This window comes from Postia placenta (genome assembly GCF_002117355.1).
Source record: "Postia placenta MAD-698-R-SB12 unplaced genomic scaffold POSPLAscaffold_19, whole genome shotgun sequence".
Taxonomy (NCBI): Eukaryota; Fungi; Basidiomycota; class Agaricomycetes; order Polyporales; family Adustoporiaceae; genus Rhodonia; species Rhodonia placenta.
Window position 1 is genome coordinate 444,986 of NW_020169850.1, and position 20,749 is coordinate 465,734.

Genomic DNA, 20,749 nt, shown 5'->3' on the forward strand with positions numbered 1-20,749 from the left:
CGGCGAGAGAAGATTGAAATCACAAGGCTAACTGTACACGTAATGTATTTAAAATGCGTCTGCGCGTCGTAGACCAACACAGCAGGTAAGCGTAAGCGGGATGGTAAGTATCGATGGCCACGTATGTGACGGCCAAGCAAGGAGCGCCACGACGCGCGAAGGGGAACGGACGGAGAAACCCGAAAATAGAACGTCCCATGTAATAAGATAGGAGAGGCACGTACAACAAGCATGGTACAAGAAGCGGAGCAGCTCACGCTGCATAATGAGTACCAAAACAGAGCGGATGAAGGCTGTCAAGAAGGCAAAACGCGACCAGAATGTCACCTCACATAATGACACACTTACAACAACCCGCCCCTTTGTCGTCGTCCACCTCCAACTTCTGGACGGGTGGCTGAATGGCTTGTACTTCGCCATTCGCCAGTGCCGTGGCGTAGTGAGCAAAGGGTGGAGGTGACGGCGGCGGGGATGCACGACTACGAGCTCGGTCGGGTTCTGGCTCAGGAGATTTGATGAAGAGCGGCGCTTGCGGCTTCGGCTGCTCGTCGATAAGCTGGTTGACGGCATCCGTCTTCTGTCCGAACTCGTCGAGCGGTATTTGCTCTTCACCATCACCAGGTGGTGGCCGCCGACGGACCTTTGAGTAGTCAAATCCGAAAGTTCCAGGAGCCTGTGTGAACAAAATCATGAACAACAGCGGCCGGGAGTGGCCATTTGAAAATACGGTACGGCGCGCAGTCCGACGGGATTGCTCTAGTACTTACCGGTTCATACTCGGTTTCTCTGGTCTGCTTCGGCCGCGGGCTCCCATCGACAGTTGCGTAGTGGCCATCCAACCCTTTCTTGCGTGCGACAACTGGGAGCACGACCTGGGCGCATGCTCGATGTCAATTTCACATCGAGAAGTATCAGTGTTTTACTCACGTCATCCCAATTGCCTGATGGCGGCACGGGCTGCGTCCAAACAGGGATCGCATCCACAACGTCGTCGCCATCAGTTGCAGGGTATTGCCCAATCGACCGCCGGTTTTCTTCTTTCCGTGGGGTCATCCGCCGCATCGACGACGGGGGCTTGGACTTCTTTGCTGCTGCGGACCCCGAAGAGCTCGCCGCAGGGCTCTTCGCCTTCCGCTTGGCTGATGGCGGTGACCGCTGCGCCTGTGTCTGCGTCTGCGGCTGAGACTGTGAGCGGGGCATGCGTTGTGCGCGAGGGGTAGAAGAAGCGGAAGAGGTCGCGCCGTTCTCGGTGGCACCACGTACAGCCTTTGAGGGAGTAGGAGTGCGTGGTGGGGGTGATATCTGTCGGTATGAGGTGGGGGTTGGTATACGGGAGATATTGGAGGGTGTCGTGCGATGGCTACGCGCAGCAGTGGCACTCGTCTGCGAAGTATTCAAAGAGAGAGAGGGGGTAGAAATGGTGCCGTTGGGATGAGGCAAAACATCTTGCTCATATGGGTAAGCGTCTGCCTCCTCGTAGTTGTCGAAGTCTGCCTCTACGTCAGTAGGCGGCTGCTCGTCCAACACCATGGTCGAGTCGTTGGCATGCTCATCGTCGTCAATGTATATGCTTTCTCGCACAGTCGCACCAATGCTCTCCGCGCGCGGCCGAGTCCCATATCGAGAGGCGGAGAAATCCCTACCCCGAGAGTTGGATCGCGACCGTGACGTCTTGCTATGCGACGTGCCGTGCGAGGGTTTCCTGATTGTGTGCCCGTAACTTGCAATGTCAAGCATCTCGTCCCGCTTGCCCACGCGTAGCTCGCCCACTCCACCATTGCGAGACATGTCCCCTCGGTACCAGTGTTCGAACGGCCGTTCCTCCGACTCTGACGAATAGCGATGCGCGTCGAAGAATTCATGGTCGAATTCAGGCCGCGAAGACATATGGGAATCAGTGCCAAAAGGTGCTGACTCGCTGAAAATGTCCGACGTTTTGTGGTTGGGCAGTCGTACCGTGGACCGCGACGTGTACGATCGTTGCCCCTCCTCTACTGGATAGAGCTCTGGTACGTGGAATTCATGAGCTTATATCGCGAAGAAAGCAACATCAGGCGCACCTTGCTCAGTTCGCCCGACGCTTCCTTGCATTGAACCCTGTGTGTGACTGGACGTGCTCCCTGCCCTCCCTCGCGATACAGGTATACGGGTCGTCTTACCGTTCAGTGCGGGGGAGGCGGATCTAGAAGGGCCGGAAGAGAACGCGCTGCTATCTGTAGGATTCGGGGAATCGAATGCGTACGGTTGCGATAGAGTGCGGGAACGGGGTAGGTAAGCGGGATGCACAGCGCCGTTTGGGGGGTCGCCTGCTGTCCTCGACTGTTGCAGACTAGGCCGAGGAATGGCGCTCGGCCTCTGGTTCGTTATGGAATGCGTTGTCGGCGGCGTAGTAAGTTCTTGGCGCGCTATGAAGCCACCGGTCTGATATAGGTCGGTGGGGCCATCCGCTGAGCTCATCGACGCTGCAGAAATACGTTTAGCAAGCATCTGACTCTCATCCTTCAAACCTGTGTTAAGCTGTTAGTGCATAGTATGAACAATTGACGACGTTGATTCACGTTTGCGGAGGGTTGGGACGATAACCTCGTCCCATGCGGGTTCCCGAAAGGCAGATTGTGCGGTCGCGGTCAGTGCCATAGAAATAAAACGTAGCGATGCTGCCCTCCACAAGAATCAAAATAAAGAATGGCGGCAGTTGGACAAACTTGCGAATGGGGAAGAGCAGCTAAGGTGCACACCGCGGGAGATGGTTCCCGGATTTCCATCGTTGTAAGCTTAATGTAACAGGCGGAAGCCGCGAGATAAGGGTATAAACCCATAAGTATTGCTTCAGACAAGGCGCTTGTCCTGAGGTTACATTATTCAATTGTCCGCTCGCAGCCGTCTCTGCATTCGCCGTCACCATCTTCGCCGGCCTGCGAAAGGTAAGCGTTTGGCACTCTACAAATCCTTGAGGACATAACAAACACCTCACATAGATGAGCGCAGCAGTCGCTCGTGCCCCCCGCCATGTCGCGCCGGCAGTAGCGCAAAGCATCCGTCCAACCCGGGTACCACCAAAAATCCGTAAACCACTCCAGAAGGATGAGAAGGGACTCCCAATTCCGCACACAAACATTATAGTTCGTGATACACACTCATGCCGTCTGGCCGACCACTATTACAACACCGTGCGGGACGACATCATGTACATGACCTACAGGCACGAATCGTCTCGCAAGGCCGCTCGTGTCATCCGTCCTAAATACGACCCCAACGATCCGTATACCAAGCACCGGTACAATCCCCCAGTTGGCGGTGACCAGTACTTCAAGCGTCCTCCGCCGCCCGTAACTGTGGACAACGTCATCCAGCTTGAACGCATCCAGATACACAGCATGATCAAGGAAGCCCTCACTAGCCGGAGCAACCTTCTCGGCCCAATCATGGCATTTCGCGCAATCTCGGGCGAGTCTGAGCGGTCGGGCAATCAGCGCTCCGCCGGCGGCGTCGAAATCGTTAGGGGTCGCAAAAACATTGGTGGTTGGGTGCGTCCAGGGCAGCCTGTCGGTGTGAAGGTCGACTTGGTGGGTCCGAAGATGTACGACTTCCTGGGCATGCTCGTGGAGTTTGTCTTCCCGAGGCTGCGCGAGTTCCCTGGGCTGCTCATGCCAGGTCCTTCGACACAGCTATCGATACCCAGCGAAGCAACTGGCGTCGTATCGTTTGGACTGCCGCCAGAGGCAATGTCCCTCTTCCCACAGATAGAGGTCAACCTTGACGCATATCCCAAAACGTATGGTTTGCACATACACTTCATCACGAATGCAACGGGCGTAGGGGCACAGAATCGAGCACGAGCATTACTGTCAGGATTCCAGGTGCCATTCGCACGGCGGTGATACGTAGGTAACATCTTCTTCATGAATGCCAGTAAGACTAATTTGGCTCACGCAGGTGGGTGCTGTTGAGCTGTCACCGTCTGTACTTGATCAATTTTGCTTAATAGCATGGTGTTGCCGTCACGCCTGTTCTGTGTTACGGGTGGGCAGACGGCGAGAGACTGCGGACACTGCTGAATGCGATGTTTTGAACAGACAATTTCTGTGTTGAATGAGCGTACGCGTACCCTTAAGAACATGCGGGTCCGTCGGCACATATCGAGCGTAGTCTGAGTAGGTCCCTTTGGCTGACACAAGACGGGCGTGGAGGGGCGCAGTGCGGATATCTTACCTGACAGTGAGTATGCCTCGGACATCCTGCGATAGCATATACCGTAGGGTTTATTCTCGGTGGGCTTACTAGCATTGGTAAGAACCCCAGCTACGTCTGGACCCGGGTCAACATGATCACGGTCAGTAGGAGTGAGTGAATGATGTGCATTTTTTAATTCGTGTTCTGTATCCTGGCAAGGTCGGTGACTTATGCCGGATAGTACATGCGGGATATTGGTCCGTCGGAATGCCAAATCGTGAGTGGACTTCCCCACACTAATTCCGTTCTGCGCCGCGAGAAGTTGAGTCAATAAGTAAGCATTTCAAGGAAGCCGAGACCAGTTGTCTATGAAGTCGCGCCGCGCAAGTGACAGTCAATCAGTGGCTTGTAGACAGTTAGTAATTATTATTGTACACCAAGATATGCTAGCAGTTCATGCTTTGGATACATTCATGCTTTGGATACACACATGCTTGACTTCTTCACAGCCTGCACTCACTATCGCACCTTGAATATCTGTACAACAACGTCCTTCGCTGTCACCTCCTCCGACGGGTCCTTGACGACATAGTGGATTTCAACATCCAGCTCTCGAGAGTTGTCCGGGCTCTTGTGACATTTAAATGTTCCCTGTACGATTGTGCCTGCTCAGACCTTCCGGTCAGTAATCACCCAGGCCCTTCTGCACCGCGCGCGACGGGGCACTCCACGCACCTTCATGCACTGTGATTGGATCTCGCAGCAGGAATATCGTCTGCTTCCAGTGTGTCGGCACCGACGCCGGGCCTGTGCAGAAGCTCGTCACCTTGGGCTTGATCTTTGCCTTTAGACCCTCGCCCGAGCTCAGCCTCCGCGACGCGTGGGGCCGCCCACCCAGCGGCCACACCTCCGCGAGGATTGGATCGCCCTCGCGTGCAACGTACACCTCCGTCCCTGGTGGGATGGACTGCCCGTCCTCTGCAAAGAACACGTCGAAGTAGAGGACAAGTGCGTGGACTTTTGTTCGCCGCTCGGCTGTCGAGGTGAGAATGAAAGGCGCAGAGAAGTCGAGTTGCTTTGGGGTGATCGTTGCAAGGTGGAGGTCCTGCAGACGGAGGTGTAAGTGTTGAATGTTTGGGGAATAGATGAGGACATGAGACTGACCTTGACTGAATACGGCTCGCTGACCATCGTCTCTGGGCCCACGACGTCCACAATCGCCTCACTGTACACATCATGTGCCATCGCCGTGAGATCAAAGCCTGCAAGCCATTACAATAAGCGCTTCTCAACATCGCTGTCCGTATCACGCGTACCGTAAATATCACTCCAGAAGCCCACTCGCTCCTTGAAGATCTCGCTACCCTCGCAAAGCCCTAGCATCATCTTACACTCGCTCGGAGCCATGACACCATCAGGCCGAAGGAAGCGATCACGCGCGTGCAGCACCGAATCAAGCATTGACTCGTACAACAGCGCATAGCCCATCCATTCCGACACGATGATGTCAACTTGTGTGATGTCGTCTGGCAACATTATCTCCTCCACCTTGCCGCGGATGACACTACAACCATCGACATCGTGAGTTATAATGATTGATGCATGGGGAAGAGCTCACGTTATGACGTCATCGAGCTTGTTGTCCTTGACAATCTGCCGGGCTTTTTCTGCGATGTTACTCGCATCGACCGCAAAGACGCGCTTAGCGCCCGCTTTTGCTGCAAAGAGCGACAGAATGCCTGTGCCACATCCCACATCGAGGACAATAGCATCCCTGAATAGCTCCGCGCTTTCGAGGATGAACTTTGCATATGTTGCAGTGCGAACCTTGTCCTGGATCATGACCGAGTGGATGTCTACGGTCAGTAAGTCAGTCTCGCATGAGCGACCCCTTGCATGACCGTAGTACGTACCATTCTCGCCGTAGCTCTGGAAGTAGTGCGAGTCGTCATCGCGCAGCGGTGGTGCGAGATGGCCGGACGAAGACGATGCAGGCTCGGCGAGCGCGTCTCCCAGTTCCGTGCGCTGCAGGCGCTCACTCACAAACGCCCGGTAATCTGCCAGATCATTCTTCGACTTCTGCAACTTTTTTTCGAGTGCCCGGATGCGGCGGGTTGCACCAGCCAAATCGGTGGGGGCGCTGGACTCGTCTTCGGATTCATCCGATGATGACCAGTCCGCTGAATGGATTTCTGTCCAGGGGAGAGTAAGACTGGGTCGCATGCGATATATACGATGCTCACGAAGTAGTGGATCGTCTTCCAAGACTGGAATGAGATACTCGTCCGCGGAGAGGAACGGTTCATCGCCCCTTAGATTGGTTACTTGTGATGGTGCGGGTTTCTGAGCTATAAATCAGTGTGGGAGACAGTATGTGACGGGCACCATACTTCTTTACGAATCCAATTTATCAGGCGGATGCGCTGATGGGGGTCAAGAGCTAAGGGGACCAGTCAGGGGCCTGTAGCAGCACCTTGATTCGGATCGGACGCACACAGTCTCGAGCAAACGTTGTCCAGGTCTATCCCATGCACAAGCTTGTCGTGATTTATGGCTTCGGGGACCGTCGCGAAAGTCTTGTCGTGGTCGAACAGGGACGTGCACGGGCGATCCTCGACGCCGTCGGACACCCAGTCGTCCCAAGTAAGATCTTCATCATCAGACGAGGATGAGCGGTCAGATTCTGAAGCTGAGAGATGCAAATCCTCTGCTGCGAATTTAAGACTGGCCATCTCATGCGAGGAGGAAAGAATGGGGAACAAAATGCGATTCGCTCTTTCCGCCGCGCTCGCGAGTATTCTAAGTGTCACGTGCACCGTGATAGGGCGCTAACGCGTCCGCGAGATTCATCCGAACTCAGAAGTCCAACCGCGACTTTCACTGCCAGCAATATCCTCAATTTTTAAAGTCCAGGCATCTTACACGGTGCATAATCACATCTTGCGTTGGTTCAGTACTAGTGTGCTTGAAACCGACTGAGCACATCTCGGGTCCAGATCGCTACTTCCGCTATTGTTCGTCCAAACAATAAACGCTCTGGATCGTGTCCCGACTAGCACAGTACAGGCGCAGGGTCCTTAAAAAGTGCACGATGTCGGAGAGTATGCCCACTTCATACATAATGCTGGTCAACGCGGTGCTTGCGGCTTTCATACCTTTGCTGGTATACCTGCTTTATCTCGTCTTCATACAACCTCGGTTCAACCCCCTCAGGAAACTCCCTGGCCCTCCCAGCAAGAGATGGCGTGCAGACCATTTGGGAATGGTTATGAAGTGAGCACACGGATAAGTTTGTCTCGGCTACGAGACTTACGTCTGCAGCCCTTCCGTATCTCCTCGAATGCATGAAGCGTTCGTCAAACAATACGGCCGGAATATCACGATCCGCGGGCCTATACCTGTACGTCTTCTTTCACCTCAACCTCAGAGCGACATATACCGCATGGATAGCACGCCTGCAATGCAACATACAATAAGTTGACTGGCTCATTGATTGAGCGACAAGTATTTCATCACACGACCTCTGAGGCACCCACATGAGTGTTTTGTGATGGGATACTTGTGGTCATTCTATCAAGTATACCTTTGCATATGGGTGCACTTCTCGTTCAGGGAAAATTTGGTTTCACCCGATAACGAGAAGTAGCCTGACGCACGTACACAGTGAACCCGGTATGCGATAAACGGATGCTCGTTTGCTAATTTACACTTGTTGCTTGATGATTGAAGACGACTAGTCCCGCATTTCGATGACGGGTTCTCGATCCATATCCTCATCAAACTTAGATCGGATGCAGGTCATTGTCAGAGCTGCTGGACAGTCTTCGCATCGTTGGAGCTGCGCATTGTCAGCAACACTTGCCCGCTGGTTGACCCTTATGCTCGCGGTCGCTTCAGGGTGAATACCAGCGGATAGTATTTGTCGGAGATTTACTACATGTGCTAACCGCGATACGGGTACGCCTGGAGACGTGAATCTGGTTGCGAAGTAGAGGCTATACCTCTGGGATGCCCCTGTTCACGAACAATGTTAAACTGACTTGGGTTCTTCGGAGGCTCATAAATACAGTACTCACCAACTGACATGTTATTTAGTGGGACTACCGGTTCTTCACGCTCGATCCGGTTGCGCTCGGGCATGTGATGAAGAACTCGCATCTGTACGAGAAGCCGTGGCAGTCGCGCCGCCTTATTACGGGATTGATAGGATGTGGCATGCTCGCAGCGGAGGGGGCCGCCCACAAACGTCAGCGACGTGTCGCAACCCCCGCGTTCTCGATCCAGAACATGCGTGCCCTAGTTCCTCTCGTCTTTGCCAAGGGCCACGAGTTAAAGGAACGGTGGGCCGCAATGATTGCCGATCCTATTGCAGGAGACAGCGGGAAGGATGCACGACGCAGGATTGATGTATGCCATTGGGTCAGCCGGGCGACGTTTGATGTCATTGGGTCTGCTGGTAAGTTTTTGTAATTTGGGAATGGACCATGCCTCAACTGTCCACCATCCCCATCCTCAGGCTTCGATTATCAGTTCAACGCCATACAGAACGAGTCAAACGAGCTATTCAACGCATACAAGGAAATGTTTGAGGTTGCAATTTCGCAGCAGCAAGGCTCGTATCGCGGATTGTTCGCAATCTATTTCCCCATCATCGACGTGTTGTTTGTATGTCTTGCCCGCCGTATTCTGTGCCTGTGCTGATGTAAGAATAGCCAGATAAAGCTGTGCGTACCGTCAGGCGATGCCAGGGGGTCATTCGAAGAGTGGCCGGCCAACTTGTCCAAGAAAAGAAACGAAAGATTGCGGAAGCCGAGGCTAGCGGTGTCGCACACCAAGGAAAGGATCTGCTGAGCTTACTGTGTAAGTCATCTGTTGCGCTGAGCAGCTATTGGCTCATGGCGGTCTGCAGTAAGGTCCAACGCTGCTGCGGACCTTCCGCCTGAACAACGTATCTCTGACGAAGATATACTGCATAACATCAATACCTTCATGTTCGCTGGTTCCGATACCAGCTCGCTTTCGATCACCTGGACGCTCTTCCTTTTGGCGCGATATCCCTCGATCCAGACGCGCCTACGCGCCGAGCTCCTCGCTGTCGCGCCCACAGCATCTCTTGCGGCGCTGACATCAGAGGAGATCGCCTCCTTGTACGCGGCAGTCACAGACCTTCCGTTCCTCGAGAATGTCGTGCGCGAGTCGCTGCGCCTCATACCGCCCGTACACTCTTCGATCCGTGTTGCGACGCAGGACGATGTTGTGCCGACGTCTGTACCCGTCAGGACGCGCATGCCTGACGGGAGTGTGCAAGACCTGATGCATGTCATGGTTCCGAAGGGCGCCTTCATCCACGTACCGGTAGAAGGGTTCAACATGGATAGGGAGGTATGGGGACACGATGCATGGGCGTTCAAGTGAGTTTGAATTGACGTGATGGGGTGGACATATTGCTGACGCTCGTACTCAGTCCTGATAGATGGGACAACCTCCCCGAAGCCGTCGCGTCTCAGCCTGGTTTGTACAACAATACATTGTCATTTTCCGCAGGTCCTCGGGTAAGCGGTACCGTTTCCGCATTATCATCCCCTCTGAGCGCTCCGATCTAGTCCTGTATCGGCCTGCGCTTTTCTATCATCGAGATCAAGACGTTTCTTTATATCCTCCTGACCAATTTTGTGTTTGCGGAGACTGAAAGTCAAGTCGGCAAAGCCAACGTGTACGTACCACCGTCTTCTCACTCAATGTCACGCTGAACCCTGACATCGCGCAGAGTTCTGACGCGACCATACGTCATCGGAAAGCACATGGAGGGCAGCCAGTGTCCTCTGTACGTGTCTCCATACGTGGCAGAAGCCTAGACTTTTTAAGCGTAGGCCGCTACGTCCACGTCAGCCCTACTAGCTACTCATTTTACTGCCTAAATTATCTCAGTCGTATTCACGTTGTATGCAGCTCTGTATCTCCGCCATTAATGTACAATGACCTCGTATCAATTCTTCCGTTACAGAATGTGAAGCAAATTCACCGCGTCACCAGCGTAAATGTTAGTGCCCATATGCCGCTACCAATCTGCTCTTCACATAGTCCCCTGCGGTGACAACCTCATACTTCTGCGGTCGATCTGCTGAAACGCAGCTCGGGATGGGCTGTGAGACGAGCCTCAGCGGAAGTTCGTATGCTGTGTTCATACTTGCGCATACCTCCAGTTTTACATCATAGTCAGTGCCGAAGAAGAGCGGGATGGAATACCGACGGACTCCGCTGCGGTTGATAGCTCGGTGCACAGTGGATTTGAAAACGTCGTCTGTGATGACAGGGTTAGCGAGGCCTGCGTTCATGCATGCCGAGGGTACTCACTCGTCCATCGTGCGAACTGGTCGCCCAGGCTGATATTTTCTTTAATGCAGGGATAGACTATTACATTGTAGGCGCTTACTTGATAACAAGAGTGCCAGGGATCGGAGGCGCATCTATCCATTGACCTTGCCTGGTGAGAACTTGCAGCGCTTGTATGCCTGGCTCTTGCCACAGTATTGTGAAACACTGACATCGGATCTGTTAAGCGGTTTATTCGTGCCGACGGGAAAGCGAGACCAGACCTCAAAACTAGTTGCCCAAATATTGATGAGACGTTCAGTAGCGTATGATACGATCCATTTTTCATGCTCACTCTGTGTGGGCCCCAATGCCAATGACCCGGTCGTCCACAGGCCCTGTTTGCGGGGGGTAATGTAGAATACGCATGATGGCAGCCGAACTTTTCGTCTAGTATTCTTGTATGAGACGGAGGGCTACATCAGCATGGTAGCCTCACCTTGTCGTCAAAGTAGTCTTCCGGCAATTCCAAGGCGAGTGCAAACAATGGGAACAGCTTTCTACCGAGCTCTACAGCTGCATGGCTCCAGTGTTGCGTGAGCCTCTCTTTATCATTATGTGACGGGATTGTCACCATGATACATACTAGTATGTTAGGGCAGCTTCACGGAAACCAGGCGGGTGTTTCGGCCAGACATTGGCACCGGCCATTGCCCCATCTTGAGTTCGTTCCTCGACGCTTTCTGATCTATTCAGATCTTCCCAGCTAAACTCAAAGCCTTCATGCATGTCGCCGTCATTATCGGGGTCATTGTTGCTGCTCCGGACAGGATTGTATCCTTTGAAATTCGGGGTCTGACGAAGATCCAGCTACGCAGTGTGGCGTAATCTCAGCAACCATAAATTGGGTTCTGAGAGACACGGATAGTTCTACATACTTCCATTTTCTCTTCAAGTGGAAGAGAGAAATAGTCTTTGGCGGCAGAATAAGCCTCATGAATATTAGGGCTAGGGATGCCATGGTTGGACACTAAGGCCAAATGTCGCGTTGTAGCATATCGCAAATTGTGCGACTTGTATAGGAACACGCACCGTAGAAGAAGCCTACATTCATGCAAGCATCTCTTATCGTTTCGCTCAGGCTACGCCTCAGGGATGGATCCTGGCCGACTCCGGGGATATTCTGTAGATCACTTTCAAAATAGAAGAGTGTTATACCCGCATGCACAAACTCATTAGATAGGTCGGCCATACATTATCGGAATATGACTGCATGCTTCCGACTCTGCTTTACATGCGGCGTCAATGAGGGACATGATCAGTTGGAGGTCTGCGATAAGATGTGAATTTGAATGTGTACGCCTTTTGAATTTGATTATATACTTGGTGAACACGTGCCGTATTTGGCAGGAACCTACTTCGAGTGAGCATTAAGTATGAGTACTTAGTAACCTCACTACTTGTTCTCTCGGAGTACGGATTGTCAGCTTAGGTGAACGTTCTCCAGACCTCAACATATTCAACATATTAGATGATGGGCCCCATTACAAGCTTCGTATGCGTAGAGGCTTGCAAATGCGGTCGTGAGCAACGCCCTACAGTGACGGGCCGGGCCATCCATAGCCTAAGCCTTCTAATCTAGTATAACCCCTGCATCTGAGTTGCCCAAGGGTTAGGGCCTGTTCAACGATGGGCGGGCATCACGATAACACGTTGCACCACATCCTTAAGCTTCTTTTTCATAATGTTTACTGACCCTGACGATGAAGGACCCGACCAGCTATGCGCAGAGGAACGCAGGGCGATCAATGAGAAACTCTTGATGTTGGCGAACGAAGTCGAGTTGGAACCAGACGTGATTCGCAGTGTACCCACCACAGGCGCTGATTTTCTGCAAGAACTTGCTGAACTTGGAGCGATCGACGCTAGATATCAGAACCGCACAACAGCTAGGACTTCAATGAAAAATTATCCAAAGCTAACAGAGTTGCTAGCAGGCGCCCTCGCCAAGAAGGACTTCTCCGCCATATGTCGCCTCCGTAAGTTACATATTGCACCAATACAGCGACCGGTATTCGGTTGATAATATGTACAGAGCTTCTGAGACCGACTGCGACATGGCAACAATCTGCAAAGGATGCCGGTATGTGGCCGTCCGTCAATGAGGAGAAAAGTAAGTGAATCGACATTGTCACTGATCGCATGGATATGTCTGATACAAAATTTCACAGAACAAGGTATTTTTCCGGCGATGTTGCTTTGTGAGATACTCAAGGATGTCGACAGCGGTTCGTGATGCATGGGCAAGTCCATACATCGGCGATGCACACACAATGCTCCTCGAGAATGTGCGCCGCCTCAATGAGAATCGGCGTCCAAGCCCGTACAGAACGAGCGTGCTGGTTTTGCAAAGCTCTGGGACAGGCAAGTCTAGGACAGTAGACGAGCTCGCCAAGGATATCTTCGTGATCCCTCTCAACATTCGAAAAACGGCCCCAGGTCAGCCTATGAGCCGCATAATAGCTTGTATAAGCTGACCTGTCGGTAGGCTATCCATATCCTCATGCCGATACTAGCATATCTCATTACCTCGTCGGATACTACCATTCGTGGGACGCTGCCATCGCCGCCTACTACAGCTTCTTTTCATGCTTGTTTTGTGGTATACTCGCAGAGGTCAAAGCGCATTTGAAATGTGATTACGAGGATGCCATGGAACTTGCACAAGCTTGGCGCGCACACCTTATGGCCATAGATGCGGGGTGTGCTGATCGGCGCACCAACAGGGAAAGACTGTACGCAGACATCATAGAGGTCCGTCCCCCCAGTTACCTGTCGGCGCGCGTCAATATCACCTGTCATATTATACGTATAGAGAGCCTATGGCTCTAAAGGCGACCTGAGTCGTGATCTCAATGAAGCTTGCGACCGCATCGTCAGGCAGGGAATGGCACTTGCGGATGAAATCGCGAAACGTGTAAGGTCGATCGACAAGAGACTCGTGATTGTGATGTATGTGGACGAAGCCCATATGCGGCCGGTTCGAAAATTGACACGCTCGATGGCATCCCTCGCCTCTGTTACCATGCTTTCCATTCGGTGCTCTTGAAGTTACACGCCTTACCGATGTTCACCATCTTCCTGTCTACAAACCCACATCTGCACGCACCATCACCCGACTACAGAGAGTTCGGGAGCGACTGTATTCCAGCTCCCTGCAACGAGATGCCTTGGGATGTCTTTCCAGGAGGAGAGATTCTTGCCTATGAGGGCCAGAAATCACTCAAGGATGTCTGCACACTTGAATTCATGTGCAATTTCGGACGTCCTCTGTAGGTGTATTATCCGGTCTATATACTGTCCGGTATTGACAGATAAACTTCAGATGGCAAGCTCTCTACACAAGTGCGCATGAGAGGGTTCGTGCTAGTGTCGTGAATGTGGCAATCTCGAAATTGACGGGCATCTACAACTACACCGACGCTGATGATGCAAACCTGAGAGACGTCCTGGACGATGCCCGTCTTGCCGCCCTCAGCGTCCGACTCCTTCTGGAGTATCCACCACTCAACGAAGATTTCATCCTTACGGGAATGCGTCTAGTGGAGTCACACATGGCCATCGCCTACACCTTCAAGGCGGATCGTCAGGGGTTGACGGCGGGATATCCATCGGAACCCATCGTTGCCGAAGCAGCTGCGCAAGTGATGTGGAAATTCAGAAGACCCGTGTCGGAAGTATTAGCACAGTATGTTACGAGTGGGATGGTCCCTATCGGAACAAGGGGTGAGCTAGTGATGCGGCTGCTTCTCATCAAGGCCTTCGATTGGGCGGCGACGAGATTCTGGAGAGAAAGTGAGCTGATTGACCGGCCGGTGCACCTCTTCCACTTCCTGTCAGAGCTCTTCGGGCCTGAGCACCTGAGCCACATCAAGAAGGCTCGCCCCGACAACTGTGGTGACAAGCAGACATTCGAAAAAGCTTTCAAGGACGCGTACATTCGTTTCACGCACTTTGCGAGGATGGAGGACGACAGTTTGGTGAGTTCGCAGGGGGCATGGGCAGCGATAATGCGCGGGATAGCCTGGCTGTGCTCCCCGACCCAGGAGACCGTCGACTGCATTATTCCGGTGACCATCGGCACGGGAATGTTGTCAGAAAAGACAATGACAGCAATCTTCATCCGCGCGAGCAACCGGCCGAGGTCCACACTACACCCCATCGACGAAGCTAGCCTGAATGGGCGCAATGGTCGGAGCTTCTTTCCAGAGGATAGCACGACGCCACGGCCATATATCACGATTGTGATGGAGTTTGGCATTCAAACAGCAGACAATTACGCGACGACGTCCACGGTGGGTCCCGACCCGCACAACCCAGCGACCCACCAGAGTTCTCCAATGGACCATGGGTCGGCCAACACAGCCCTGCATCCGCGTTACGCGATGGTTGTGTACGGCTGTTCGCGCAAAGTGTACAAAGTCATCCAGGACAAGAGATCATACAAACTGCTTCTGAATGGGCGAAATATCTATGACGATCATCCCCGTCAAGAATCGGTCGAGTGGTTAAGGCGCATCAGAGGCTGGTCCGCACGAACCTCCAGCATGAAATGGGCAGATGACACAGAGTATCTATCAGAAGCGGGCGAGGACGGGGAGATGGCTGCTGCACGAGAGGTACAAGACGATGTTGGATGGATTGACATCTCGACCCGTCCTGATGCGTCTGACGATGATGGAAACTCGAATGTCTAGCTGTAATCGAATGAGTTTGGGTCTTTAATCTTTGTTCATTCGCGCACCTTGTCTGCGCCCATGCAGAGCCGGGACTGAATTGTATCGCGATGCCCGAACTCAATGGAGTAAGCAAACATTGAGCCGATGAGGTACAACACTATGATGGTAAGCTATCGTAAGTACTGTATGATCTCTACCGATACAACTAGGTCCTATGAATACACGTCATATTTTGATTCAATCAAACAGACTTCAGCAGACTCCCCAATCGCTCTTTATGCCGTTCTTCCCCCAATCGTTCTATGAACTGCAGTCGCATTGTCTTCCACTCTCCTATCTGATCATAACAATGTGGAGGAACGAGGATGTTACCCTGCTGAACTTGCTGATATAGAACCACTTCCCGCACAGCGTCGAATCCAGCCTGGTCCACGAAGGCTTGGAGAAGTTTATTCGCCTTCTCTGCGCCATCATCTCGTAAGTCCGGCCATATATTGCATGCAATATGGTGTACGGCCACGAAGCGGAGGAAACCGACCAGCGTACCCGTTGCCAGCGCGCGGAGATAGGAGCCAATCACTTGAGGATCGGTCTCCACAGGCCAAAGGAATTCAGCCACGTTCTCCGTGATGACGTCCTCAATCGGCGTGCGCACGGTCTTCAGTATATGTGAGTAATCAGCCCACAGATACTTGCGGTAGTCCAGCGGATAGCGCATCGACAAGGGCGGCAAGAGCAAGCGTCCAAAGAGTGGGTGCGCAAACGAGATGGCGTCGTATAGGCCGACAAAGTCGGTATAGAACTGATAGAATGGTGTTGATGCTCCAAGGAAACGAGCAGCGACAATCTCTAAGTTCTGTGACGTGCTCTCCAATGGCGGCGCTAAGAGGGATGTCGACGATGCGGCAGCGGCAAAAGGCGCAACCAGTTCGTCCATCAACTGGTTGACAACAGTGTCTCGGAATACTTCTTCGACTGAGTTACTTTGTTGCTGCCCATGCTCGAGCATGAAGACTTTCATACAAGCGAAGGAGGTCTCTTCTCGCGATAATCCGAATGCATCCAACGCATGCCGGAGAAGGATCTGCTTGTGTAGTTTGGCGAATAACAGAGTCGCACGCACTACTTCGGTCTCCGAAGCGTCCCACCATGACGGCATGTGTTTGAAGACGTCCGATTCACCTGATCGCAAGAGATGGTCCAGCGGGATGAACATCCAGTCTCTGAAGAGAGGCAATGGGTGTCCATGGCGAGCGCCAGGGCGGAAGAAGTGTAATGGCGGGAGCCGCTGAGTGGTGCTTGATGACAGAGAGGCAGGGGACGGCACAGTAGGGCCGATGCAGAGATCCTCTCTCGCTTGCAAGGAGAACACGAAAAAAGGCTTCAGGACCTTCAGTCCGCCTTTCTCCCCAATTATCGGAGGAACACCCCAACCGCGTGAACTCATGAAATCTGGAGTGACAAGATCCACAACATGGTCCAGCATGGCACGAGCAGCTTCCTCGTCGCCCGGTAAAAGTCTTTTCAGAATTGAGAACGCTTGGCCCATCCACAGGTCATCATGTGTATCGGGCAGGCGACGTGACAGCTGCACGTAGTATGAGAGCAGGAGAGATATCGGCCTAAAGAAGACGTGTGCATATGATGGCGCACTCGCGGAGAAGAGGGTTGTCCAAATGGGGTGCGTCGTCAGCGAAGCGCACAGCTCAGAGAGTTCGGCAAATGGGAGGATAAAAGGAGGGATTTCGGGTGGTCCTGCAAGCTGGGGTGCAAGACAGGACAACCATAGACGTAAAGCAGCGGCCAGCGTTCGCAAATGCCGCGCGAGCTCTTGCAACAGAGGGACGTCTTCTGTTCGTAGAGCGTTACATCCCAATCGGCCCAGCGTAAGGCTCAGCGATTGCCCTGCTCGCTGGACGACCCGCATCTCGGGGCCATCCCGGAATCCATCTCGAAGCGCCTCGATCGCTGACTCCCTCTCGCTTTCACCCCCACGGACGCCATTCACCTTCGCACCCTCGAGCCACGCCGCCTCCGTACTCCACATGGAAGCCCATAGTCGGTCGTCCTGCTCGGTTAACCGTACTCTCATCTCGAGCACATCCACGCCCCATCCCCAGGAGACAACTTGGCTCCACAAGATCTCGTGGCTCGGCGTTGTACGATGCGGGTCCCGCGCACACACCATCCATGTCTCCAGCACGCCGAGCCATGCCCCCCTCAGCTGTCGTGACTGACACGCCTCTGAAAACACGAACCGCCCTACCTGCGCAAGATGCTCCGCCGCGGTTGTCGCGATGTGTGCATACAGACCATACGACGCCAGTGCGGCATAGACGCGGAGGGTGCCCGCGAGTAGCGCGCTCGCGAGCGGCGGGGAGAAGGACGACGTGGGGGGCGTGGTTATCACGAAGCGAAGTAGGGCGTCCGCTGGGCCAAGTAGCGTGGAAGCATTATCGCGCGACGCGAGTGCCAGCGTGGCCAATACTCGCAGCGCGAAGGGATCTGGTAGTCTCGATTGCTCGGTGGGTCGAATGGGCGTGAGCAGAAATGTCTGGATTATACCGCGCACGAGTCCATCTGTTGTGACGATCATCCCCGCAATACGATTGGAATGTTGGGCGAGACGATGCAGTATGGCGAGAAGCTGAGATAGAGACTCTGCTGGCAGTGCAGCCGTCGCAAGTGCACTCGCGATTTGTGGAAGCACGTAGTCCAGCGGCAACGTTGACAACACATCTGCGGGGGGAGTCGACGCATTCGAGGGGGACGAATCGTCCTTGGGAGCGCTTTGAAGTTCCACACCTTCGATGTCCACGATGTCTTCATCCCAGCTTACAATGCATTCCCACATGACCTCCACGGCCCTTGCACCAACGCTTCCGCGCTCTGCCATAGCCTCCACGCCAGCGGCCATAATTCGCTTCCGAATCTCGGCCTCCCGGCCTACCAGCTCCTTGATATTCTGCGCCGCGTCACTCCTCCCCTTGCTTAGTCTCCGGGCTATTCGCCCAAGAACATCGAGCATGGTTGCTCTCTGAGCCGGCAGGGTGGACCTTGACAGTAGGAATACATCATTTAAAGTGTATCCGGCATGCTCCCCGTCGGCATGATGATGTAGACCGAGATGTGTGGGCAACGAAGAAGAGACGTCCGGCGAGATCGGAGTACCAGTAAGATCAAAACGGAGAGTATAGGAAGACGGTATGTCCGAGGTCGAGGGCCCGGTCTCAATCCAGGCCAGCGAAGGATCGTGAGCAGGAGCGGTCGGGAAAAATCGCCGGCGGATGTCCTCTGGTGTGCCCTCCTCCAACGCGTCGAGAGGAGTGATGTTTGGCCCCGACGCCAGCTTCTCGAGTGCCTCAGGCTCCCTCCGACGGACAGATGGGCCAGTCTTGCTCTTCCACTCCCCTAAAGAGATCGTGGGCCCGTCATCGTCGGTGGGCGAGAGGAGCGCAAGCGGTTTTTTCCGCGGTGATGGCGGTGCAGATTCGTACACATAAATGTCATTTGGGGTCACGTCTGCGAAGCGAACATTACGGTCGGCTCTGCTCGATGGCCGCGAGCCAGGCCTTGACATTGCTGAAGGCGGGCTACCTGGTCGCGACTTTGTCCCTGTTGTATTTCTTGACGGGGAACTAGCGGATCGTGCTAAATATACAAATATGAGTGATTGCAAAGCACAAGGAGCAGCGAATGCAACAAACCTGCAGCAAAAGCGCGCTCAGTCGATATGGATGGTGCATGGGATATCTCCTCTATCCCCTGCGTCTCTTCTTGCTTCCGGCGGGGCGTTTCCCTTGCCTCCCTCGCCTTACGTAGGATATCGCCTACATTCGGACCAAATCGTTCGAGAATCTCTTTCCTTTCTTCCTCACGTTCGTCTTCTGTCATACCTTCAACTCGTCTCTGATTCTCCTCATCAATTTGTCGACGCCAGACCTCTGCTCCTCCCTTGGATCCATCGATTGCAGTCTCGGGCGAGCGCAATCCGTCGCGAGGCGCTGTGTGGACTAGAGGTACTTGTTGAGGCCTGTCCGCACTGCGGCGCCTCTCTTCCGCTCTCGTGCGGGAGAATGCACTTTTTGAGCGGTGTTGGACGGCAGGGAATCCCGTTTTACCAGACAGAGTCACTCTCGGAGAAGGCGTAGAGGGCGCTGAACGAGGATTGCGCTCTAAGATGGCACCAATGAGTGCCTGTGCTGGTGACTGCATGCTGAATCGGATCCAATGAATGCTATTACAAGTAGAATAGTCGTGAGCTCCTTCGAGGTCAGGTAATCGGGTCACATACGAGTATGACGATGAACTGCTGTGAGGAAGATGACGTGCACCTAATATCTAAACTTATATGATGCCAGCACGCGGTATATGCGTGCAAGAGAGATGTAGCGGTACGAAGGTTCCTCACGCAATCCCCATAGCCCAGGACCCCTTGAAGCCCTTGAGCAACGATCGCCGTGCCCGAATATATTCTCCGAAATCCAGCCCGTATTCCAAGAGCCAGGGCTATATTTATAAAAGCTGCCAGAAGGAGTAAGGACGAGAGGAAAGATGCCTCCACTCTGAAAGCTTGGGCTGCGACTGAATGTAAACGACTTCACTTCGGAATGGCTTCCATATAGATCACGTGATGGCCAATGCATGGACGAACTCACCTCGGAGTTTAGTGTAAGGCAAATAAATCGGTGTAAATTACACCGTACTTTTTTACAGGTAATTTACAGGTAATTTACACTTTTTTACAAGGCTGTCAGATTAGCGGTGTAAATAATGTAAATAAGGAGGGGTCACGTGTTGGGTACCCGCGTCCAGCCACCACTTGGGGCCGATGCCTTGCGCCTCTTGTGCCTCTCACGCTGCCCCGGGCTATTGTTTTGTCAACGCCGCTGCGTAGGTTTAGTGCGCCACGTTCGGTCTCTTTGTGCTAGTATATATATAAAGTCCAATCAATTGTATTTCCCCCCAATCTTTTGCTGTGCAGGCTGCTCTCTGGCAGCATCCCCCTCGGTCACTCCCATGGCACCACAGTCGACGAGCCATGCTGGCGTCTTCCTAGAAAGCGAATGGATTGGGTCTGGTAAGAAGTTCACAAAAGATTTACCTGCCTATGTCAAGACGGCCCTCGAGGCCGAACTTTTGCTGCCACCAGCAATACTATCCTTGGTACTACCAGGTAGCATCAAGGGGTTCGAGCCGGAGGAACGAGACGACGACGAGACACTGGAGTGGCTCGATGAGCCTGCTACAGTTATCCGGGGAGAGTCTGGGTTTGTTGCTGCAAACGAGGTGAACCTTAATGACCCGGACCTTCTAGAGATGCTCGCGACATCGCCGCCGTCGTCTAGGGCTGGAAATTCACAACGGCCGCGCACGGATGTTCAGGAGGACTCGGAGCTAGTAAATGTGAACGAGCCGGCAGAAGATGGTAAGACATTGTGGCAATTTAATTGGGATGTGTAGGTACTTTACAGCGTGTACTAGAAACTCTGTATGCCCTTGCGTGTAATTCGGACGCTCCCTGA

General features: G+C 53.3%; 8 protein-coding genes across 8 annotated transcripts; 4 read left to right on the top strand and 4 right to left on the bottom strand.

Moving 5' to 3' along the window:
* Positions 1–650: 650 nt before the first annotated feature.
* On the bottom strand, positions 651–1,887 carry POSPLADRAFT_1050239 (hypothetical protein; the record flags this gene model as incomplete). Its single annotated transcript, XM_024479943.1, has 3 exons — positions 651–673; positions 764–872; positions 928–1,887. The coding sequence occupies 3 exons, from the start codon at positions 1,885–1,887 to the stop codon at positions 651–653; spliced, it is 1,092 nt and encodes a 363-aa protein (XP_024333990.1).
* Positions 1,888–2,901: 1,014 nt separating this feature from the next.
* On the top strand, positions 2,902–4,073 carry POSPLADRAFT_1041735 (hypothetical protein). The gene is made up of 3 exons (XM_024477966.1): positions 2,902–2,924; positions 2,979–3,884; positions 3,937–4,073. Exon 2 carries the CDS (start codon positions 2,979–2,981, stop codon positions 3,879–3,881), a length of 903 nt encoding a protein of 300 aa, XP_024333991.1. The 5' UTR covers positions 2,902–2,924; the 3' UTR covers positions 3,882–3,884; positions 3,937–4,073.
* A 540-nt stretch (positions 4,074–4,613) lies between these two features.
* On the bottom strand, positions 4,614–6,905 carry POSPLADRAFT_1067922 (hypothetical protein; the record flags this gene model as incomplete). The annotated part of the gene is made up of 9 exons (XM_024482247.1): positions 4,614–4,838; positions 4,909–5,278; positions 5,338–5,435; positions 5,490–5,737; positions 5,792–6,029; positions 6,087–6,365; positions 6,417–6,516; positions 6,564–6,613; positions 6,668–6,905. The coding sequence occupies 9 exons, from the start codon at positions 6,903–6,905 to the stop codon at positions 4,693–4,695; spliced, it is 1,767 nt and encodes a 588-aa protein (XP_024333992.1). The 3' UTR covers positions 4,614–4,692.
* A 190-nt stretch (positions 6,906–7,095) lies between these two features.
* Positions 7,096–10,163, top strand: POSPLADRAFT_1174670 (hypothetical protein). The gene is made up of 9 exons (XM_024488300.1): positions 7,096–7,446; positions 7,495–7,573; positions 8,269–8,629; positions 8,690–8,838; positions 8,886–9,033; positions 9,083–9,584; positions 9,638–9,725; positions 9,777–9,886; positions 9,941–10,163. The coding sequence occupies exons 1-9, from the start codon at positions 7,265–7,267 to the stop codon at positions 10,026–10,028; spliced, it is 1,707 nt and encodes a 568-aa protein (XP_024333993.1). The 5' UTR covers positions 7,096–7,264; the 3' UTR covers positions 10,029–10,163.
* A 51-nt stretch (positions 10,164–10,214) lies between these two features.
* Positions 10,215–11,801, bottom strand: POSPLADRAFT_1050243 (hypothetical protein; the record flags this gene model as incomplete). Its single annotated transcript, XM_024479944.1, has 10 exons — positions 10,215–10,316; positions 10,371–10,474; positions 10,528–10,556; positions 10,607–10,713; positions 10,867–10,935; positions 10,985–11,069; positions 11,132–11,355; positions 11,424–11,515; positions 11,578–11,678; positions 11,740–11,801. 10 exons carry the CDS (start codon positions 11,799–11,801, stop codon positions 10,215–10,217), a joined length of 975 nt encoding a protein of 324 aa, XP_024333994.1.
* A 428-nt stretch (positions 11,802–12,229) lies between these two features.
* POSPLADRAFT_1076387 (hypothetical protein) lies at positions 12,230–15,268 on the top strand (the record flags this gene model as incomplete). The annotated part of the gene is made up of 7 exons (XM_024482914.1): positions 12,230–12,524; positions 12,581–12,662; positions 12,770–12,984; positions 13,034–13,299; positions 13,361–13,497; positions 13,671–13,817; positions 13,871–15,268. The coding sequence occupies 7 exons, from the start codon at positions 12,230–12,232 to the stop codon at positions 15,240–15,242; spliced, it is 2,514 nt and encodes an 837-aa protein (XP_024333995.1). The 3' UTR covers positions 15,243–15,268.
* A 197-nt stretch (positions 15,269–15,465) lies between these two features.
* Positions 15,466–19,118, bottom strand: POSPLADRAFT_1157336 (hypothetical protein; the record flags this gene model as incomplete). The annotated part of the gene is made up of 2 exons (XM_024487172.1): positions 15,466–18,746; positions 19,043–19,118. The coding sequence occupies 2 exons, from the start codon at positions 19,116–19,118 to the stop codon at positions 15,466–15,468; spliced, it is 3,357 nt and encodes a 1,118-aa protein (XP_024333996.1).
* Positions 19,119–20,243: 1,125 nt separating this feature from the next.
* Positions 20,244–20,749, top strand: POSPLADRAFT_1157747 (hypothetical protein; the record flags this gene model as incomplete). Its single annotated transcript, XM_024487233.1, has 2 exons — positions 20,244–20,652; positions 20,709–20,749. 2 exons carry the CDS (start codon positions 20,244–20,246, stop codon positions 20,747–20,749), a joined length of 450 nt encoding a protein of 149 aa, XP_024333997.1.

What these genes read in the sequence shown, in the direction of transcription:
- POSPLADRAFT_1041735 (XM_024477966.1), top strand. Translation starts at nt 2,979, where the DNA reads ATGAGCGCAGCAGTCGCTCGTGCCCCCCGCCATGTCGCGCCGGCAGTA.
- POSPLADRAFT_1174670 (XM_024488300.1), top strand. Translation starts at nt 7,265, where the DNA reads ATGTCGGAGAGTATGCCCACTTCATACATAATGCTGGTCAACGCGGTG. An exon ending in GGATCTGCTGAGCTTACTGT is followed by an intron (nt 9,034 to 9,082) that starts GTAAGTCATCTG and finishes GGCGGTCTGCAG; the next exon opens with TAAGGTCCAACGCTGCTGCG. An exon ending in CACGATGCATGGGCGTTCAA is followed by an intron (nt 9,585 to 9,637) that starts GTGAGTTTGAAT and finishes GCTCGTACTCAG; the next exon opens with TCCTGATAGATGGGACAACC.